Genomic DNA, 23,568 nt, shown 5'->3' on the forward strand with positions numbered 1-23,568 from the left:
TCTTTCGGGCTCCAGGTGGATGTTTTTAATCAGACAGCTTCCAAGTTGAAGCAGGGTCTGTTCCCAGTAAGAACCGTGACTGTAAATCTAGAGGGAAGGAGAGTAGCAATGGGCCAGGCTGGACTTCTATAGCATGGATGGACAGTGAAGAGGAAGTTGTCGTGGTAACCTACTCAGATTGGGCTGCACACAGCCCACACCTTCTACCCAACTTAGAAATGCTGTAGAACCCCAGTCACCATTCTAAATGAGATGACCTCCTGACTCAGGGCAATTCCAGCAATACAGTCAAGAGTGTGTTGCTGGGAAAACACAGCAGGTCAGGCAGCATCCAAGGAGCAGGAGAATTGACGCTTTGGGCATAAGCCCTTCATCAGGGCCAGTCCAGCAAATGGCCTAGGGAAACCTTGGTACGGAGTATATTATTATTACTATGTTACTATATTTTGTATATCATTTAAATGGAGAGATATCACAGAGACTAGAGGTACAGAGGGATCTGCATGTCCTAGTACTTTAATCACAAAACATATGCATGTATGGCACGTTCGATCAGGAAGGCAAATAGATTATTTATTAAAAGGCTAATGAAATAGAAATGGGGGTTTTTGGTCAAATTGAAACAGGCTTAAGTGGCCTGTGTTTCCATAACCCTGACACTGGCAATGGACCAATCGATAATTGTCCAAAAATTCAAGGGGGAGGCTAGTATGTTATTTCAATTGGCTGTTGGGAATGGGATATGGTGGGATGGATTGAGAAAAGACCATAAATTTACCCTATACTTTATGACTGTTGTTTGAATTGATTGGTAACGAACAAAGTCAATGACCTTTATCAATATTAGAAAGAGAGATAGACTGTTATATAGTTTGAGAACCAGCTCTCCACATTAATCATATGATGTAAGGCAAGATCCCTGTGCTGTACTGTTCAACTTGCACTTCCATGTTTCAGTCAACAAATAGATCCCATGTGAGAGGATCGGTCTCATTGGGTCACTGTGCACCACACTCCGCCAAATGAGCTGACTGAATCTCCAAAACAATTTAATTAAAATGCTTTACCTTTGACAACATGTCTTACATTTTCAAAACGATTGTGTCAATATGACTAGATTCGGTCTGATCCATGCATCCTTCTGTGGGTGAAATGCATTGGAGGTTCAAGATGGATGAGAGAGAGTTCGCTTCAGGAACTGATGGTCTGTAGATAAAAGACTGCCACATCCCCTCTCTGCCAGAGAGGTTAATTAGTGGAAGGAGGGCACAGGGAAGGTTTCTGTTTTGGGACTCTGACACTGTTCTGTTCTACTGACAAGCAAGAAGTTCTCATTCAAGTTGGTATTGTTGTCCGTTAGTTTTGCCAACTTCTTTTGAATATCAACGAGGCTAACATTCACTACCACAGAAGACTGAAACAGCCAGGGGTCACTGAATGTATTTAAGACAGAGATCGACATGTTCTTGATTATAAAGGGGATCAAGGGTGACTGGGAGAAAGCGGGAGAATGGGGTTAAGAAACTTATCAGCCACGATTGAGTGGTGGTAGACAGGCAAGAAGCTGGAAGAATGCAGCAAGCCAGGCAGCAATAGATGGTTGAGAAGTCAACGTTTCAGGTATAACCCTTCTTCAGCACTTGTAACCCATTCTGAAGAAATGTTACACCTGAAACGATGACTTCTTCACCTTCAGATGCTGCCTGGCTTGCTGTGTTCTTCCAGCCTCCTACTTGTCTACCTTGGAATCCAACATCTTCAGTTCGTGTCTCTCTCTAACTATGTTTGAATGGCGGAGCAGTTTTTTTTTAAAAGATTAGATTCCCTACAGTGTGGAAACAGGCCCTTCAGCCCAACAAGTCCACACCAACCCTCCAAACAGTAACCCACCTAGACCCATTCCCTTACCCTATACTTATCCTGACTAATGCACCTAATACTATGGGCAATTTAGCATGGCCAATTCACCAGAGCAGCACATCTTTGGACTGTGGGATGAAACTGGAGCATCCGGAGGAAGCCCACGCTAACATGGGGAGAATGTCTGTGTGCAGTTTGCACAGTCACCTGAGGCGGGAATCAAACCCGGGTCCCTGGCACTGTGAGGCAGCAGTTCTAACCACTGAGATGGGCTGAATAGACTAATTTCTGCTCCTATGATCTTATGGTCAATTGAACATAGTCAATAAATATTCCTGATGATTCCACTAAACTATGATGTACCACAGAGCTGGTCGCTTCTTATTTTTTGCAACTTCACAGGAAGAAAAGTGCAAGCAATTATGCCTGAGACAAATAGTTGAATTGCCCCAGCTCTCTCTAATGTTTCTTTCTGGTGAACAACTTCTGTCTAGTGTGAACAGCAATAGTAAAAGGTCATGGTTATGTGTACAAATCTTCCCCTGGCTGCTCCCACTGCAGGGAATGCTTCATTTGTAGAATCATACGCTACAACCTTGCACTCCCCTGAGTGTTGACATGGCATGGGCCAGGGTAGGATCGATGAGGGCTGGCAGTGTGCAAACTTGGTGCAGGGACATTGATGCTCTGTATCTACTTACTCCCCCTATCCCCAAAGTGGGAAGGGCATTAGGTGGTCAGCTTGCCCATGGGCTAATTGAGGCCATTAATTAGCCACTTCATCACCTCCTCCCATGCCAGTCTTGTGACTGTACTAGCAGCAGTGGAGGCCAATGTCCAAGCCACCCAATGAAAGCCAGCGATCCCTTAGTAGTAGGCATGGTAGTATGGGTGGTGAAGTCCCACTCCAAAGTGGTTTTCCCCTCTCATGCATCTCGTCAAAACTAAGGAACATAGAAATTAAAAGCAGGAGTAGGCCATATGGCCCTTCAAACCTGCTTTGCCATTCATTATGATCATAGCTGATCATCCAGCTCAATAGTCTGTTCCCACTCTGCCCCATGACTTTTGATCCCAACTCCTTCTTGAAATCACAATGTTTCGGCCTCAACTGCTTTCCATGGTGGTGAATTCCACAGGCTCGTTACTCTCTGGCTGAAGACATTTCTCCCCATCGCACCATGTTGTTGACCTGAAACCCATTTGTCAGGGCCTAACTGCTTTCCTCTTCTTCAGGGTTCTTCTTGTAGTCCCAGCAGTGCCCACTACTCCCAGTGACGCTGCTGGGACGAAGGAGCTGTTGGCCATTTGATGGGGTTGCCAAACCTCAAATGGTGGAACTGTCTCTCTATTGGGAGTGGAAAGGTTTGCTTCAAAAAACAAATCAATGGCATGATGACAGTTGGTAGATAATCACAGACGATGGCTGTGATGTGAGCTAGCCAAATGTAATGGGCTGTCCCTTGGCTTTTATCACCAAAGTAGGGAGGGGAAAGGGGATAGGGGTGGGGATAATCACATCCCTTGTTAAATTCAGCCCATGGAATTATACTCACAGAAGGTGGCTATTGTCTCACTGATGGAACTTTCAAGCAGCTATTGAATATTTTTGATTATTTTGAGCATCTACTTTAAACCCTTCCTTCTGCTTTCTGAAGACCAACCCCGGTTTGTCTGATCTCTCCGCAGAATTGAAATCTCTGATACTGTTCCACAGAAGCACCTCAGGCCCTTATCCAACAATAACTTCCCATTTCTATTCTCGTCCCCTTGCCTCAGTCTCCATGTAAAAGAGTGCTTCACATTTCAAAAAAAAAAGTGCACACAGACACAGAGTTAAAACAATCGGTGTCTGTTGTCTTTTACAATTCGCTGAACCATAAAAAGTAAGAGAAACTATCATTCCTGAGCCATCAACTCGAATGAATCCAAGCAGCTAAATTGTTCATTTGAAACCAACATATATCAACAAAGCAAATCTAGTGCATTATTTAAACTTTTGCTTGAACTGTTTTTGCCTGCTATTTTTCTTACTTATTCAGGCTAATGTATAGAGTGGAAGCAACATTGATATCATTACCAGCAGAAAGAAAATCATACAATTCTACACATGCCAATAAAATCATTTATTAAGAAATCATTTCATGCCACAAATACTTGTATTGATGATTCCCCGACAGCAAAAAGGAAATAGCAACAAAAGTTAATAAATCCAAAGTAGAGAGATAGTGGTGCAATGATAAAGTCACTGGACTAGCAATCCAGAGTTTAGGCTAGTTTGGAGTCTGCTGGTCGAATCTGAACTCAATTCATAAATCTACTCATTAAACTTGTCTCAGTAATGGGGACCATGAGACTGTAATCAAATTGTCATTTGAGAAAAAAGACTAACGCACTGTTGGGAAGGGAATCTGCTGGTCTGACCTGCATCAGCCTGCATGTGGCTCCACATCCACAGCAATATGATCAACACTTAACTGCCCTCTGGAACAGCTTAGCAAGGGCAATTAGGGATGCTGGCCTTGTCAGAGAGAACCACAACCCATGAAAGGAGGAAACAAAAACAATTCCTGGAACTTTGCACTTCACTGATGTTAAATCACTTTTATTGCAGTAAGTGTGGACTATTACAAAATCAAATATTTTTGCAATGATATAGTGCCATTAATTTTGTAAAAAAAAAATCAAAAGATGCTCTATTGCCATAATGCCTAATTTGAAGTGGTTCAAGGTGGGACTTGATGGAAAAAGGGAGCAGCTACAGATTAGATCTGACACACTTACAAAATGGGAACTGAAAGGGACTAATCACAGAAAAATCTCAGATGCTGAATTTTCTAACATGCTTTTTACAACTTGCCTTATGTCATACGATCACATGGTAAATATGAATCATTTGTCCCATCTTAGCTTATTTGTGCCTAAAATTCAGTATTCCTTGCTACTACCTAATGTTTACAGGCATGAATCACTCTTAACGTCAGTAAGAAATTCTTGACATTGGTTGTGGATTTGCTTTTTCTCAGTTTTAACTTATGTCCTTTTGTCCGGTGTTCATTACTAACCTTGAACATGTGATTAGGATTCCTATGCTATAAACCATCTTATGAATGTCAGCAGGACTCTCCCCTCAGTCACTTCATTTCAAGGTTAAAGCTTCACAATGACTCCTCCTAAATAATCATCTGACAGTATTTTGAAATATCTCAGAATCACTTCCAATGCTTCATAAGTTCATAAGATATAGGAGCAGAATTAGGCCATTCGCCCCATCGAGTCTGCTCCGCCATTCGACCATGGCTGATATGCCCCACACCCCCATTTTCCTGCCTTCTCTCCATATTTCTTCAACCATTACCAATTAAAAATCTGCCTTTCCCCTCCTTAAATTTACTCACTGTCCCATCATCCACCGCACTTTGGAGTAGCAAATTTCACAGATTCACAACCCTGTGGGAGAAGTAATTTCTCCTCAACTCTGTTTTAAATTTGCTACCCATTATCCTTAGACTGTGACCTCGTCCTCGAATGCCCCACAAAAGGAAGCATCCGCTGCACATCTATTTTATCCACACCTTTGATCACCTTGAATACGTCAATTTGATTTCCCCTCATTCTTTCCTTTATGCCTGTCTGATGAATAACTGAATGCAGTGCTGCACTCTTTAAGCTGAGGAATGACAGAAATCCTGTGTAGTTTTGTTATGATATCGGATAGTTTCCAGTATATTGACCCTATTGATTCCCACTGAGCAGCATTCATCCTTTGATTCCATTACTTTCTCAATGAATGTGAATATTTTCTGAGACGTTAGGGTAGGTCAAGTGCTTCAGCAGGACGGGCGCTCTTTGAAGGAGACGTGAACAGGAAGATTGGCACTGCATTAATGTGGCCCAACTTCTGCCCTTCAGTCCCTTCAACAACATCTGGCAAGTTTGGAGGGACAAATTTACAGTATAATCGCTGGATTATAAAATTGTCATTACGTTTCTGCTTTTATTTCAGATCTCCATCATCTGAAATGTTTTGCTGTTAGGTGATTTGCAATTACATTGACAATAACTACAACTACAACATGCAGCGTAGAACAGTACAGAACAGGTACGGGGCTTTCAGCCCACAATGTTGTGCCAAACATGACGCCAAATTAAACCAATCCCTCTGCCTGCCCTTGGTCCATATCCCTCCATTCCTTGCACATTCACGTGTTTACCCAAAGATCCCTTAAATGCTCCTATCATACCTGCCTCCCCTGGCAATGCATTCCAGACTCCTACAACACACTGTGGAAAAACGTATCCCTCACATCTCCTTTGAACTTTCCCCCTCTCACCTTAAATGCATACCCCCCTAGTATTAGATATTTCGACTCTGGGGAAAAAAGGTTCTGACTGTCAACTCTATCTATGCATCTCAATTTTATAGACTTCTATCAAGTCTCCCTTTAGCCTCTGCCAATCTAGATAAAATAACTCGAGATTTTCTAGCAGCTCTTTGTAGCTCATACCCTCTAATCAGGCAGCATCCTGGCAAACCTCTTCTGCACCGTCTTCAAAGATTCCTGTAAAATGATAACCAGAACTGAACACAAATCTTTAAGTGTGACCCAGTCAAAGTTTTATAAAGCTGCAACATGACATCCTGACTCTTGTACTCAATAAAGGCAAGCATGCCATATATCTTCTTTACCACCCTGTGTGGCCACTTTCAAGGAGCTATGGTCTTCAACTCCAAGATCCCCTATTAATACTAACACAGCCTTGTGATTATTGAACATGTGATTTTTTTTTTTAGTTCTCATCGATGTAATGATAACGTATTTTTATTTTTATGCCTTGTTAAAAAACAGGGACTGAAATAAGAAAGAATTGTCTTATACCAGGGATTTACAAGCTCAGCTACATATTTTAGCAAGTAGACAATTTGATATATATTGTGAACACAGTGTAGCTGTGGGTTCCAGTAACTCAGACTCATAAAGTTGCAGATTCATAGACTCAAACAGCACATAAACAGACCCTTCGGCCCAACTCATCCATGCTGACCAGGTTTCCTAAACTGAACTATCCCATTTGCCTGCATTTGGCCCATTTACTAAGAAATCATTTCATGCTGCAAATAGTTGTACTGTCCTAATAATTCCCCTACAAGAAAAGGACAATATCAAAAAAAAATAACAAACTAAACCTTTTCTACTCACTGGAGCGAAGGGGTTATTTACAAGTGAAGCTGATTAATTTGTGAACTGGGGATCAATTATCAATCATAAGGGTCTACTGCCCACCAACAGTACAGTGGTTGACCATCTTGGGCGGAGATTAGCTAGTCAGACCAGAAGATAAACCAGATTTGCAGCAGCTCTTTCAGTTGTCTGCAATACAGGTCATTCTGCTATAATGCTGGTGAGTGGAAAAGGTTATGTTTATTAGTTTATATTGGTATTGCCCTTCATGTATTTTGAGAAGATTTGTAGCTCAGATTGAGGTTCTGGGTGTAGGTTTGCTCGCTGAGCTGGAAGGTTCATTTTCAGATGTTCGTCACCATACTAGGTAACATAATCTGTGACCCACCGGACGAAGTACTGCTAAAGATTCCTGCTTTCTATTTATATGTTGGAGTTTCTTTGGGTTGGTGAGACATGACATCAAGATGAGGTGATGTCATTTCCTATGGTTATGTCATTTCCTTTTACTCAGGGTGTGGTAAATGGGTTCCAACTCAATGTGTTTGTTGAGTGTTCCGGTTGGACTGTCATGCTTCTAGGAATTCTCATGTGTGTCTCTGTTTGGCTTGGCCTCAGGTGGATGTGTTGTCCCAGTCAAAATGGTGTCCTTCCTTATCTGTATGTAAGGATACCAGTGAGAGAGGGTCATGCTATTTTGTGGCTAGTTGATGTTCATGTTGGCTAGTTTTCTGCCTGTTTGTCCAATGTAGTGTTTGTTACCGTTCTTGCATGGTATTTTGTAAATGACGTTAGTTTTGCTTGTTGTCTGTATAGGATCTTTCTAGTTCATGACCTGCTGTTTTAGTGTGTTGGTGGGTTTGTGGGCTACCAAGATGCCAAAGAGTCTGAGTAGTCTGGCAGTCATTTCTGAGATGTCTTTGATGTAGGGGAGAGTGGCTAGGGTTTCTGGATGTGTTTTTTTCTGCTTGTTTGTACAGCGAACAGCCAATGGGGAACTTCAAACCAGCATCTACAGGAAAACAACACATACAGACCAAATATTGAACTACAGAAACAATCATCCCAACATCCACAAAAAAAGCTTCAACAGGACATTATTTCAATGAGCCAACACACTCTGCAGCATGGAGGAACTACACAGAACAGAGGAAAATTACCAATACCTTGTATTCAAAAAGACTGGGTACCCAATGAACACAGTCTGCCGATTTCTCAGCAACAGACCCAAACAAGCAGACAAAACACGTGCAGAAACCCTAGCCATTCCCTCCATATCAAAGACATCTCCGAAACGACTGCCAGGCTACTCAGACCCCTTGGCACCATGGTAGCCCACAAACCTACCAACACTCTAAAACAACAGCTAATTAACTTGAAAGACCCTATACAGACAACAAGCAAAACTAATGTCATTTACAAAATACTGTACAAGAACTGTAACAAACACTACATTGGACAAACAGGCAGAAAACAAGCAACCAGGATCCATGAACATCCACTAGCCACAAAACAGCATGACCCTCTCTCACTAGTATCCTTACATACAGATAAGGAAGGACACCACTTCGACTGTGACAACACATTCATCCCAGGATAAGCCAAACAGAGACATGCACGAGAATTCTGAGAAGAATGGCATTCCAACTGGAACTCTATCAACAAACACATCGAGTTGGACCCCATTTACCACCCCCGAGAAAAAGAATGGAAAATGACATAACCATAGGAAATGACATCACCTTACCTTGATGTCATGTCTCACCAACCCAAAGAAACTCCAACGTAGAAGTAGAAAGCAGGAATCATTAGCAGTGGTTCAAACAGAGGATCACTGAAGATGTTACCTAGTAAGGTGGCAAAATATCTGAAAATGTACCTTCCAGCTCAGCGAGCAAACCTACATCCTGATATTGCCCTTATCTGTAGGGAATCATGAGTACAGTACAACCAATTGTGGCATGAAATTGCACGATGGAATACCACAATGGAAAAGAGTGATGTAGAAGATTGCTATAGAAATCACTGTTTCCGTTCAGCAGAAAGTTTGCATTATCTGAACAGCATCCACAATTCATCAGTTCATTATAGCCAATTTGCGTTGATGAAACACGCATTACACCAGAACTTTAAGTCACTTTAAACAAGAAGAAAATCAACTGTTCTATGCTTTAGCAGATGCTGCAAACAGATTCTTGCAAGCTGCAAGAATTGAATAAATCAGACACTGTTCATAAATGGAACAGGCATCCTGTGCTTTTTGCAAACCAATGGGAACATTTGGAAAAACAACTACAAAGGAGAAGCCTTCAGATCAGCAAGGTCCAATAGAATATATTTTCTGAACACAGACAATAGAACTATTCTCTCTGTTTTCCCTCCGCCCATGTGTGTCATTCATGATTATCTATCTGTGCGTAAGGGAAGTTTATAACAGGTTAGGAGTTTATTTGTAGAGTTTATTTAATTGAGTTTGTTTGCCTATGGCTAGAATATAATGATCTGTAATAAATAGTGATTCTTGTTAAATACAGTTCCATCGACTTGGGGCTGTTTAGGAATTCTGTGCATTTATTTTAAAGCTTTGAAAATTTGTGATGAATCCAGAAATAATGAGGTTTATCCAGTCAGACATGACATCAAGGTGAGGGATGTCAGTGCCACTTCCTTACTTCAAACGCTCAATGTCAGTATCAAATCCCCTCAGACCAGGGTGTAACACAAGCTATAAGCAATGTAAAGCACCCAAATATTTCACCCCAAGATGTATCACATGCACGAGAAGAATATCCATTATAACCATTTCCCAGATCGACTACAGTAGAGCCATCTCAGTGACATTTCACTCGAGTGAACTTTAAGGCACTTTTGTAGCCATTGTCCAGAAGTCACTAAGTCAGAAGTCGCCAAATGCCAGGTTATGGTCCAACAGGCTTATTTAAAATCACAAGCTCCTTCGTCAGGTGAATGAACTTAGACTTCATCTGATGAAGGAGCCGTGCTCTGTAAGTTTGTGACCTCAAATAAACCTTTTGGACTATAACCTGGTGTAATGCGACTTCTGACTTTGTCCACCCCAGTCCAACACCTGCACCTCCACATTAGAAGTAACTAGACAGAGATAGATTAGAGCTACTTATCGCAGAGAAAATAATAATCTATCATTCTGGGTTGAATTTGTAGTGTTAAAAAAGACCCAGAGTCTACCCTGTTCAATTCTCCTCTAAAATGATTACTGCTGTCATCCTTTAAACTAACATTCAAAAGTTTTCACATATTAAAATCATAGTTAAAAATCTTGTGAATGCTGAAAATCTGAAACAAACACAGAATTCTGGAGAAACTCAGCAAGTCGCTTAGCACTTTTGGAGACAAATGCAGTTTTTTTTTGAGTCTGGTATGAATTCTTCAGAACACTGGACTTTCAGTTAACCACTCATTGCACTTTTGATCATTGAGGTACAATGAACCAAACCTGCAGCCCTTAAATAAAAGTCATTTAACTTCACTTTTCTTAGAAATATTAATTATTTCTGTGCCACATTTTGTCATGTACCTGAAGGATTCAGATGTGCGTCCCATCTGGTTTAAATATCCCACTAATGGTTATTTCCTTAAGGTTTTAATAACACCTGCTTTATTGACCTCCATCTTTGTTAGATATTCTTGTGCAAACTTGATTGTGCTTAAAACTGTTACTTTGCAAAAACTGTGAAATCAAGGTCAAAAAGCTCTTCACACAATCTTCATTTCCTGATTTTCGGTGCATTTCTAAGGTAGAACAATTAATACGTCTCATTCCGTATTTCAGGTTTTGAACTTTCCTATGCTTTATTAGAAAATAGAAACAGCATTTTATTGAAACAGAAGCAAAATACTGCAAATGATGAAATTCTAAAATAAAACCAGCAAGTGCTGACAATACTTAACAGGTCAGGAAGTAATATTTTGTCAAAAAGTCCCTGGCTTATTGTTGCTACGACTAATCTTACCACGATGAACATTTAGACTCCAAAAGAATTACACTCATATAGAATATGCTTTGTTAGTCATGGTGGGCTTTGTAATGTTTGAGCAGTAACTAGATTATTAAAATATCACAAAAAGGTGCAGAAGCTAATGGAACAGTGGCCTTCATATCTCTGGACTGGAGCACAAAGATGGAGAAACTGTGCAACAGTTGTACAAAATCCTGGTTCGACCCCACTAGGACTACTGACAGCAGATCTGGGCACCACACCTTAAGAAGGATATATTGACCTTGGAGGGAGTACAATGCAGGTTTACAAGAATGAAACCTAGACTTCAACGGCTAAGGTATGAGCTGCAATAATATATAATGGCCTGTTTTCTCTAGAATTTAATGTGATCTGGTCAAAGTCTTCAAGATATTAACAGGAAAGGACAGGGTAGATAAAGATAAACTGTTTCTGGAGCTAGGGGCATAGTCTGAGAATTAGGGCCATAGCATTCAGGAGAGATGTTAGGAAGCACTTCCACACACAGAGGGTGGGAGATGTTTGGATGGCAGTGGATGATGGATCAGTTGTTAATTTTAAATCTGGGATAGTTGTTTTTCGTTATTCAAAGATATTAAGAGATTTGGGCCAAATACAGGTATATGGCATTTGGCTATAGATCAGCCATAATCTCATTGAATGATTGAGCTTCCCCAAAGGCTGAATGGCGTACTCCTGTTCCTATGTTCCAATGATTACTTATAAATAACCACATGCAGCTAAACAAAGGGATGACCAACTCATTTTTAAGCCATATGCATCTGTCTTTTTCTCTTTAAGTCACACTCTTTTACATTAATTCCAAATTTTAATACTTTGAAACCCTTAAAACACAAGATGTACATTTGGATACAGCACCTTAGTAGATTATTAGAGTCATACAGCATGAAAACAGGCCTTTTGGCCTAACTTGTCCATGCAGACCAGGTCTTCTGGACAGAGGAAATCCCATTTCCTTGCCTTTGGCACATATCCCTCTAAATGTTTCCTATCCATGTATCTGTCCAAATGTCTTTTAAAATGTTGTGATTGTACCCGCTTCTATCACTTCCTCTGGCAGCCTGTTCCATTCATGCACCACCCTCTGTGGGGAAAAAGCTGCCCCTCAGGTCCCTTTTAAATCTTTCCCCTCTCACCCTAATCCTATTCCCCCTTGTTTTGGACTCCCCTCACCTGGGGAAAAGCCAATAGACAATAGACAATAGACAATAGATGCAGGAGTAGGCCATTCTGCCCTTCGAGCCTGCACCGCCATTCAATATGATCATGGCTGATCATTCCTAATTAGTATCCTGTTCCAGCCTTATCTCCATACCCCTTGACTCCACTATCTTTAAGAGCTCTATCCAATTCTTTCTTAAATGAATCCAGAGACTGGGCCTCCACTGCCCTCTGGGGCAGAGCATTCCACACAGCCACCACTCTCTGGGTGAAGTAGTTTCTCCTCATCTCTGTCCTAAATGGTCTACCCCATATTTTTAAGTTGTGTCCTCTGGTTTGGCATTCCCCCATCAACGGAAATATGTTCCCTCCTGCCAGAGTGTCCAGTCCTTTCATAATCCTATACGTTTCAATCAGATCCCCTCTCAGTCTTCCAGACTCAAGGGTATACAAGCCCAGTCGCTTCAGTCTTTCCATGTAAGGCAATCCTGCCATTCCAGGAATTGACCTCGTGAACCTATGCTGCACTCCCTCAATAGCCAGAATGTCTTTCCTCAAATTTGGAGACCAGAACTGTACACAGTACTCCAGGTGTGGTCTCACCAGGGCCCTGTACAGCTGCAGAAGCACGTCTTTGCTTCTATACTCAATCCCTCTTGTTATGAAGGCCAGCATGCTATTAGCCTTCTTCACGACCTGCTGTACCTGCATGCTTGCCTTCATTGACTGGTGGACAAGAACACCCAGATCTCTCTGAACAGCCCCTTTACCTAATTTGATACCATTGAGGTAGTAATCTGCCTTCCTGTTCTTGCCACCAAAGTGGATAACCAGACATTTATCCACATTAAACTGCATCTGCCATGCATCTGCCCACTCACCTAACTTGTCCAGGTCACCCTGTAATCCCCTAACATCCTCATCACATTTCACCCTACCACCTAGCTTTGTGTCATCAGCAAATTTGCTAATGTTATTGCTGATACCATCTTCTATATCATTTACATATATTGTAAAAAGCTGCGGTCCCAGCACGGATCCCTGCGGTACCCACTGGTCACTGCCTGCCATTCCGAAATGGAGCCGTTAATCACTACCCTTTGTTTCCTATTAGCCAACCAATTCTCTATCCAATCTAGTACTTTGCCCCCAATACCGTGCGCCCTAATTTTACTCACTAACCTCTTGTGTGGGACTTTATCAAAAGCTTTCTGAAAGTCCAGGTACACTACATCCACTGGATCTCCCTCGTCCATCTTCCGAGTTACATCCTCAAAAAATTCAAGAAGATTAGTCAAGCATGATTTCCCCTTCATAAATCCATGCTGACTCTGTCCTATCCTGTTACTATTATCCAGATGTGCCGTAATTTCTGCCATGGCTATTAAGCCCTTGGCTATTCACCATTTCTATGGCCCTTGTGATTTTATGGACCTGTGGAAAGGTCACCCCTCAGCCTATCGAGCCTCTGCTTATAACTCAAACCTTCCAGATGCAGTAACATCCTTGTAAATCTTTTCTGCACTCTGTCCGATTTAATAATGTCCTTCCTGTAGCAAGGCAACCAGAATTGTACACAATGCTCCAGGAGTCGCCTCTTCAAATGTTTTGTACAGCTGTAAAAGACATCCACACTCCCACACACAGTAATCTGACTGATGAAGGCAACCATGCCAAGTGCTTACACATAAAAAATTACATTCTGAAATATGCCATCGTGCACAGTCATACACAGTGTAATGTTTGAACTTTCAGCTTTATTTCTTATTTTATGCTTAAAACTAAGAAAGTCTGCAATGTATAACTTTTAGTCTTATTTGCTAGGTTTACTACAATGTTTAACTTCTAACTTTGTTCTTTCGTTCTACCTTGTTCCTCAGAATCTGTACCTATTTACTTGCACCTAAGATGGTTGCCTTGTGTGGCAATATTATACACTTTTTGCTGTACGCCAATGTTTTTGTAGTTGCATAAACGTGACAATAAAATTAAAAATTAAAAAAAATCAAAGCAGTCTTTCCATTGGCATCACCAAATATTTGTTTTCCATCACATTATAATTGCACCTCCCCGGTGTGTTGTCTATTTCAACAATTCTTCAACCAGTACTGAAAATAAATCAGACTTTACAAAATTTACAAATTTTTAACTTTGAGTGCATGCATGCACAGAGAGTCTTTTCTAAAGAAATTTCAATTTCAAATAGTCGGTTGCTCAGATGTTAACAACCCAACAAACCTTCTCTGGAGAAAATGACTGTTTCCTTATGATCAGCTCTGATTTTGCTAATCTCACATAGAGGTTTTCACTTACTTTGTACCTTGCTCAGAACCTTAGAATCCTGCAACTTCAGTACCTTCTCTGAAGTCAGCACAGGAGCATAAGTCCTTATCAAAATGTTGCACATTACGTATGCAAATCACGCAGTCTCAAATAATCATTGCCTCACCTTAAAAATCAAATCCTTCTTCCCATAGCGTAGCTCCTTAAGCTGTGACTGGATTCTTTTGGACTGCAGAAGCAAGATAAGAAGGGATGGAAAATATCAGCCATAATTTAAGTGCTGAAAAAATGCTTTCAGCTTATTCAAATGTGCTCGCCATATCGTTGTGAATTGAACATACCTGTTCTGCATGAATGCCACACTGCTTGCTTCCAGACAGAAGTTTGTTTTTCAGACTTTTATTCTGCGTAAGAGAATTACTTTATTAGTTAAAATTTCTTAAATTATTAAGCCATGCAAGTAGGATAAATATTTCATCACCCCTTTGTCGGTCTTATTCTATGTGTCCTGTGCTTTACAAATAAGGCAGGAAATTATAGTTGTTTCATTAATATGTCCTTCGAAGTTTCAAAAAATAAATAAGGTTAACTGCACGCTTCCCCCCCCGCCCCCCCCAATTTCAGTTCAAGGAATAATGTTTTCTCTATCTCTTTGATCGACCTGAAGATATCTTTTCTGTCTGATTAGAGTCAATACTCATCATTTATAAAAATATGCCTGAATCTATATATGTTCTCACCATACTAAATAGATGAACATTCACCTTTGAATGATTTTTAAATAGAACTATCATTGAGAAATTCTTAGCTTCCCAATTGTATGGATTTTAACACTATGATCAATTCAAACTGACGATGAGTAAGAATCATTCGTTTTGATTTGCCGGAGCAGAGGATGGATCATTAAGGAATCCCTATGGTAGAAAGAGAGGTCTACAATGAATTAATTGAATTCAAAGCTAAAACTTCATCCTGTTGTTCTCTCTGCTGCTAGTGTACACTTAGTCACATTTTTCAATTGCTGACTTAAGCCTGACACAGAGTCCAATCTGAATTCTGTGAAGACACCTTGATTGTGCGGTGATGACACTTGACATCTCCTGCTCTGATACTCTTCAAAATGTCTCTTCTCGTACATAATCATATTGCTGTTTCGCACATGTGCTTACGATAATATTACTATGGTAACAAAAATGCATTATTCCAGGAGAGGTATCTAGTTGATTCTTAATTTGCTCCAGCAGTGAATGTACCCTTGGGGTGATGTTCCTTCATGACTAGATGACTTTGAAGAGCAAACTCATGTAATTAAAACAATGCAAGAAAAACCTTTTTTTACTTCAATTTTGCCATCAAACATATGTATTGTGAATAAGAAAACCACAAATTAGCAATACAGATGAGAGTGGTCATATCAAATAATGAACTTTGAACTTCTGTTCAATTAACTGCTGTTAATTAGTTGATTGGTCCAAATTGTAAACGCAAGGGAAAACCATTTATTAATGAGATTGTCTGGATTTCACTGAATTATCTTACACTGCTGTGTATAGATTAAACAGGAGTATATGACAAACCCACTTTCAAGGTGCCAAAGATCATGTTCCTACTTATACTCGCATACAAGTCAATCCCTCTACCTTTCAGATATAAAATGTTTTATCAATGTGTAGTCATCGGCAATTTTTCACTCTACAGAAGCATCTTTTACTTACCTTAATCCGTCAGTTGATGCATTTGATTTGATTCACATGTACCTAAGTACAATGAAAAGTTTTGTTTTGCGAGTACAGGCAAAACATAACATACAAGGACATTCAGATCACAGGGTGTTTAGACAGAGCGAGGTATACAGGGTTACAGCTGCACAGGGGGTGAACAAAGCAAGGCCAACATTAGCAAGATCAACATATTTGAAATTTGAGAAGTCCATTCAGCAGTCTAACAATAGCAGGGAAGAAGCAGTTCTCTAACCTGTTGGCGTGTATGTTCAAGTTACTGTATCTTCTGCCTGATGGAAGAGGTTGTAGAGGAGTCATGCCAGAATGGAGGGGTCTTATATGGGATCATGCAGGAATAAGGACTGTGTTGCAAACAACATGAGCAATTGTTTAAGACACACCCACACTGGTGCACATGCAGACTATACATAACGTGTTGGGTAAAAACAAGCAGGAAGATTTCCAGAAATAAATGCAATTTGAAGCTGCTTTCAAGCGAAAAGTCATAATGTTAGTTAACTCAAACAGCTGTGCTGCAGTGAGGTTAAAAAAAACAATGCATAGAATGGAAAGAGGGAGAGCTTTCTCTGAAGAGACTGCCTCAGGGTAAATGGACCTTCGGAACAGAGTCACCTGGGCTCTTCAAAGCTGGACCAGCTGCATCCATTTCCAAATATGAATCTATCTCGAATGATAATCAAATGCTTTAGATATGCCTAATACTAAAAGAATGTACTGCATTGTGAAGTAGAAATAGCAACAAACAAATGCATTTTGAAGCAAAGTGTGAATTCTTTGGGATAATATCCTGAATATGTGCTTCCAACTTGGAGTTTTGCTCATTGAGAATATACATCAAGAATTTGAGAACATTCCTGGTACTAGTTATTTTCATTTAAAGCAGAGATTACAGTGATTTGTGATAAATTCACCAAGATTCTCCTGGTGAGAGTTTGTCTTTTTCTCAATGGATGAGAGACTTCCCTTTTCTGATTCCAATTGTGCTGCACAATCTCTTGTGAGCACTTACACCGGTGGGCGAGATCTCTATGTAATGTATAATCATCAGGCTGTCATTTCCAATCAAACAGCACTCCCTCACCGATGCACATGATAGTCAACCTAGATCATACAGCTGGCTTGTTTCAACCTTATTACATGCCATTAAACAGAATCCCCTGGAAAAGCGATGATCAGACTACTGAGTGCTGTATTAAACTGTTCCTGATCATTTTTGAATCCTGAACTGAAAAGGTCCTTGCAGTTAAGGGAATGTGAGCTAACAATGCTCCTTCTGGCAGGTGGACTAAGGCTAATGCTATCAGAAGGACTGTCATCTTTTGTTTTAAAAATGACTGCATCCGATTGTAATGTTAGGTGCACTTTGTTTTCGGTTTTCCAGTCTGTGATAGGATGCACAGAGTCTTCCAGTCTCTTATGCATGGTTCTGGAATTTTCATTGTTTTCCCAAGCACAAAAAGATCAAAATCCTTCTACAGTGAACCAGAACACTGAAGAATCCAGCCAGAATCTGGGTAGCAAGAGGCATGGTGCTGCTCAGGGTCACACCTCTGACCAGCTCAAACGTATCCCCAAGTATTGGAGCAGGCAAGACAGATGGGGGCAATCTCAGTTACTCGTTTAGGATCCAAGTTTGACTCGGATGTGAATTGTTGAAGAACTCTGGCATATGTTAGGGTTGCAGACAAAAACCATCTGGCTATATAAAAACTGAAAGAACTGCTGTAAATCAAAAAAGAGAACAAGAATTGCTGGAAAAGCTCAGCAGATCTGGTAGCATTTGCAAAGAGAAATCAACGTTAACATTTCAGGTCCGGTGACCCTTCCTCTCAGAACATTTTGAGGAAGGGTCGTCAGACCCAAAACGTTAACGCTGATTTCTCTTTGCAAATGCTGCCAGATCTGCTGAGCTTTTCCAGCAATTCCTGTTCTTGTTTCTAAAAAACTAATCTGGCTATAAATGTACAAGCAAGACCACAAATGACACTCCAGTATTGGCTGGTAAAAATCACAAGAGACATTTACATCACATGTGCGCCCAGCAATGACTACCTTCAGTCCGAAGAATCTAACCATCTCCCTGTGACATTCAACAACATCACCAGCACAGTCTCCCTCATTATCAACATTCTGGGGACCTTAGTATGCCCAGTAACCAACTGTACCATCTGTACAAACATTGTGACCACAAGACCAATCAGAGATGGAAATTCTAAACTAAATAATTCACCTCCTGCCTCCCCAAAGCCTATCATCTACAAAGCACACTCCACTTGCCCACAGCTCCAATAACACTCAAAATGATTCAAGCTCCATACTTCACATGCACCTGCTTAAACAATGATTGCCTCCATTTAGAAGCACAGTGACAGCATACAAGATGCATCATAGCACCTCTAAGGTTCCTTTGACAGCATCTTCCAAGCCCACAACATTAGCCACCTGGCAGGATAATGGCAGAAGATACATTGGAACACTGCCATGGGAACAATCCCTTCTAAATCACCCACAAGCCGGGCTTGGAACTACAATGATTGGTCTTTCACCATTACGGTGTCAAAATCCTGGAATACCCTCAACAGCACTGTCCCTACACCACACAGAGTAGAACAGTTCAAGAGGGCAACTCACTTCCATCGTTTCAAGATCATTTGGAAATGGGCAATAATCTACATGGAACAGGAAGAGATAGAAAATATGTCAAGGTAGTCAACAACAAGGGCTTTCAATCAGCATATCCCACTATTTATTTTGGGTCCTGTTTTGTTAAGTGACAGGATTTTTTAAAGCAGCTTGACTGTGATTACTGTGAGATGTAATTCTGATTAATTAGTTCCATTCAGGTGGCTGAAAGCCATCTGGCTCAGGACAGCCTTAGTAATAAAGAGGTGCTCAAAGTGTTGATTTGAAGAATAGTCAGAGCGTATTTGATTAGATTACCCATCTGGATCTGATCATTTATTTAATGCATCAGTAAAGAATGGGCACAGGGAGAAACACCTTAACGTTTTGCCAAAAAAAAATGCCCTACAGCTCCAATAAATATCCTGCAATTTTCATGCAACGTAACAATTATTTAGTGCTTAGATACAATTGCCAACAAGAATATTACTTCACATCCTAGTCACTTTCCAGAATTTTATTTTGAAGTTTTAACATTTAACCTTTCTTAAATGGGTCATTAACATCAAGTATAAGCAATTAATGTAAAAATATCGAAATCTGAATTCTGAAATTACAGATTATTACGAGCATTGGTTTATACAGTACTGTGATAGATAAGTGCAAGTCTAAAATGATAGGCCTTCCCTAAAGGTGAATGCTTTCTAATTAATTTTAAGCACATAAGTATATTGAAAGTTGGTGAGAGAAAAGGTAGTGAGGTTTAGCGACGTGTGTTTAATAGATAACTGATAAGTGCATCAAACGACTGAGTTGATGAAATGCATGGCAATGATCACTGGGTAAATGGAAAATTAATCAGGAATGAAACGGATTCAAGGAAAGTAGTACCAGTCTAGCAATCCAGACAATTTGACAAACGAGTGGAAGACAGGACAAAATTCACTCATGACCACCTGGGGAATTTCAATTCATATAAACCCTTACAGTGTGGAAGCAGGCCATTCAGTCTATCGAATCCACACTGACTCTCTGAAAAGCATCCCACTTGGACTCATCCAATAACACAGGCTTCCCAAAGTGGAGCTTCCCTAGTGGTGACATGAGCTGAAATCTCAGGATCCTGAGCTCAAAGGCACAATGGCTACCTTGGACTTCCAACCAAATGATAACTAAGCAAGCTTCCTACACACTAACTGGTCCACTATCAGACTACCATCTTTTTATAATTCTCACATGGAATGTGATCTGGGCCAACGTTTATTACTAATCCCAGTTGTCGTCAGATACATCTGAGTGGTTTGCGAAGCCATGTCAGGGGAGCAGTGAGGTGTCCAACCATATTGCCGAAAGTCTGGAGTCAGATGAAGATGGCAGATTTCCTTCACAGAAGGATATTAGTGAACCAGATGAGTTTCTGCTCAACTCTGAAAGTTCTCACTGAGGGATTACAACAGTTTTTATTCTTGAGATGGGGTTACAATGGGAAAGGTCTTGGTGGGTGCAGATTAACATAGAACATAAAACAGTACAGCACAGTAGAGGCCTTTAGGCCCTCAATGTTGTGCTGGCCTTTTATCCTACTAAATTCAGACTAGCCTACATACCTTTCATTGGACTATCTTCCATGTGCCTATCCAAGAGTCGCTTAAATGTCCCTAATGTATCTGATTCTACTACCACCGTTAGCAGTGCATTCCACACACCCACCACTCTCTGTGTAAAGAACCTACCTCTGACATCTCCCCTATACCTTCCACCAATCGCCTTAAAATTATGCCAGCTTGTGATAACCATTTCTGTCATGGGAAATGTCTCTGGCTATCCACTCTATCTATGCCTCTCAGCATCTTGTGCACCTCTTTCAAGTCACCTCTCATCCTTCTTCACTCCAATGAGAAAATCCCTAGCTCCCTCAACCTTTCTTCATACCACATGCCCACGGTTCAGGTAGCATCCTGGTAAATCTCCTCTGCACCCTCTCTAAAGCTTCCACATCATTCCTATAATGAGACGAGTTCCAAATGTGGCAAAAGTGAGGACTGCAGATGCTGGAAACCAGAGTTTAGAGTGGTGCTGGAAAAGCACAGCAGGTCAGGCAGCATCCGAGGAGCAGGAAAATCTATGTTTCGGGCAAAAGTCCTTCATCAGGAATAGAGGGAGCTTCCAGGGTGGAGAGATAAATTTGGTGGGGGGGGGGGGAGGGGGGGGGGGGGTAGAATGCTGGGGAGAAAGTAGCAAAGAATACAATAGGTGAATGGGGGTGGGGTTGGAGGTGATAGCTCAGAGGGAAGGGTGGAGCAGATAAGCAGGAAGGGAAATTGGCAGGTAGGACAGGTCATGGGGACAGTGCTGAGCTGGAAGGTTGGAACTGGGGTAAGGTGGGGGGAGGGGAAATGAGGAAACTGGTGAAGTCCACATTGATGCCCTGGGGTTGAAGAGTTCCAAATCTGGTCTAACCAGGACTCTTATAGAGCTGCAGCATACCTCATGTCTCTTAATCTCAATCCTCCTGCTAATAAAAGTCAACACCATACGCCTTCTTAACAACCCTGTCAACCTCGTTGGCAACTCTAAGGGATCTACGAACATGGACTTCAAGATCCCTCTGTTCCTCCACACTGCCAAGAATGCTGCCTTTAACCCTATATTCCGCATCGAAATTAGACCTTCCAAAGTGAATCACTTCACACTTTTCAAGGTTGAATTCCATCTGCAACTTATCAGCCCAGTTCTGCATCCTGTCAAGTCCCGTGCAACCTACAACAGTCCTCCATACTATCCACAACTCCACCTACCTTCATGTCATCAGCAAACTTACTAATGTACCTTTCCAGTTCCTCACCAAGTCATTTATAAAAATCACAGTAGCGGTCCCAGAACACCATTGGTCTCCAAGCTCCAGGCTGAATACTTTCCATCTACGTCCACCCTGTCTTCTATGGGCCTGTCAATTCTGCATCCAGACAGCCAGATTTCCCTGTATCCCATGCCTTCTTACTTTCTCAAAGAGCCTACCATGGGGAAACCTTGTCAAATGCTTTGCTAAAATCCATGTATACCACATTTACTGCTCTATGTTCATCAATGTGTTGTGTCACATTTTTTAAAAGATTGGATTCTCTACAGTATGTAAACAGGCCCTTCAGCCCAACAAGTCCACAACGACCCTCTGAAGAGTAACCCACCCAGACCCAGTCCCCTACATTTACCTCTGAATAATGCACCTAACACTATGGGCAATTTAGCATGGCCAATTCACCTAACCTGCACATTTTTGGATTGCAGGAGGAAACCGGAGCATCCGGAGGAAACCCACGCAGACACGGGGAGAATGTGCAAACTCCACACAGACAGTTGCCCCAGGAGGGAATTGAACCAGGTCTCTGGTGATGTGAGGCATCAGTGCTAACCACTGATCCACCGTGCTGCCCCTCCTCAAAGAATTCAATAAGGTTTGAGAGGCATTACCTGCCCCTCACAAAGCCATGCTAACTATCTCTAATCAAACTATGCTTTTCCAAGTAATCATATATCCTCTCTCTCAGAATGCACTCCAATACGTTGCCCACCAGTGACGCAAGACTGACTAGTCTGTAATTCCCAGGATTATCCCTATTCCCCTTCTTGTACAAGGGAATAACATTTGCCACCCTCCAATCATCTGGCACTACTTCAGTGGACATTGAGGACACAAAGATTAGCGCCAAAGGTGCAGCAATCTCTTCCTTCATTTCGTGTAGTTATCTTGGGTATATCCCATCTGACCCAGGGGACTTACCTATCCTTAAGTTTTCCAAAATTTTCAGCACATCCTCCTTCCTAACATCAACCTGTTCGAGCATATCAGTCTGTTTCATGCTGTCCTCACAAACATCAAGGTGCCTCTCAGTAGTGAATACTGAAGCAATGTATTCATTAGGGACCTCCCCTATCTCCTCCGACTCCTGGCGCAAGTTGCCTCTACTATCCCCGATCGGCCCTACCCTCACTCTGGCCATTACCTTGTTCCTCAACACAAGTGTAGAATGCCTTAGGGTTTTCCTTAATCCTACCTGCTAAAGCTTTTTAATGTCCCCTTCTAACTCTCCTAAGTCCATTCTTCAGTTCCTTCCTGGCTACTGTGTAATCCTCTAAAGCCCTGTCTGATCCTTGCCTCCTCAACCTTAAGTAAGCTTCCTTCTTCCTCTTGACTAGATGTTCCACATTACTTGACATCCAAGGTTCCTTCATCCTACCATCCCCTCCTTGCCTCAGTGGGACAACCCTGTTCAGCACTATCAGCAAGTGCTTCCCAAACAACCTCCACATTTCTGTTGTGCATTTTCTTGAGAACATCTGCTCCCAATTTAGGCATCCCAGTTCCTGCCTAATACCATTGTAATTACCTCTCCCCGAGCTAAATACTTTGCCATACCGTTTGCTCCTTTTCCTCTCCATGAGGATAGTAAAGGTCAGGGAATTGTGATCACTATCACCGAAATACTCTCCCACCGAGAGATCTGACACCTGACCTGGTTCGTTGTCAAGCACGAGATCCAATATGGCCTCCACCCAGTCGACCTATTTATATATTGAGTCAGGAAACTTTCCTTGACAAAAACTGCGCCGTCCAAACTATTTGAACTAAGGAGGTTCCAATCAATATGAGGGAAGTTGAAGTCGCCCATGACAACAACCCTGTTACTCCTGCACCTT

General features: G+C 41.4%; 1 protein-coding gene across 1 annotated transcript in view; it reads right to left on the bottom strand.

The window, feature by feature from the left end:
• luzp2 (leucine zipper protein 2) overlaps positions 1-23,568 on the bottom strand; it is a 388,961-nt gene that overhangs the window by 135,323 nt on the left and 230,070 nt on the right. Inside the window, exons 6-7 of the mRNA XM_072592734.1 lie at positions 14,848-14,910; positions 14,673-14,735 (exon numbers count right to left, since the gene is read on the bottom strand). Coding sequence (XP_072448835.1) covers positions 14,673-14,735; positions 14,848-14,910 — 126 coding nt within the window. The remainder of the gene's footprint in view (positions 1-14,672; positions 14,736-14,847; positions 14,911-23,568) is intronic.

Source organism: Chiloscyllium punctatum, chromosome 22 (genome assembly GCF_047496795.1).
Source record: "Chiloscyllium punctatum isolate Juve2018m chromosome 22, sChiPun1.3, whole genome shotgun sequence".
NCBI lineage: Eukaryota > Metazoa > Chordata > Chondrichthyes > Orectolobiformes > Hemiscylliidae > Chiloscyllium > Chiloscyllium punctatum.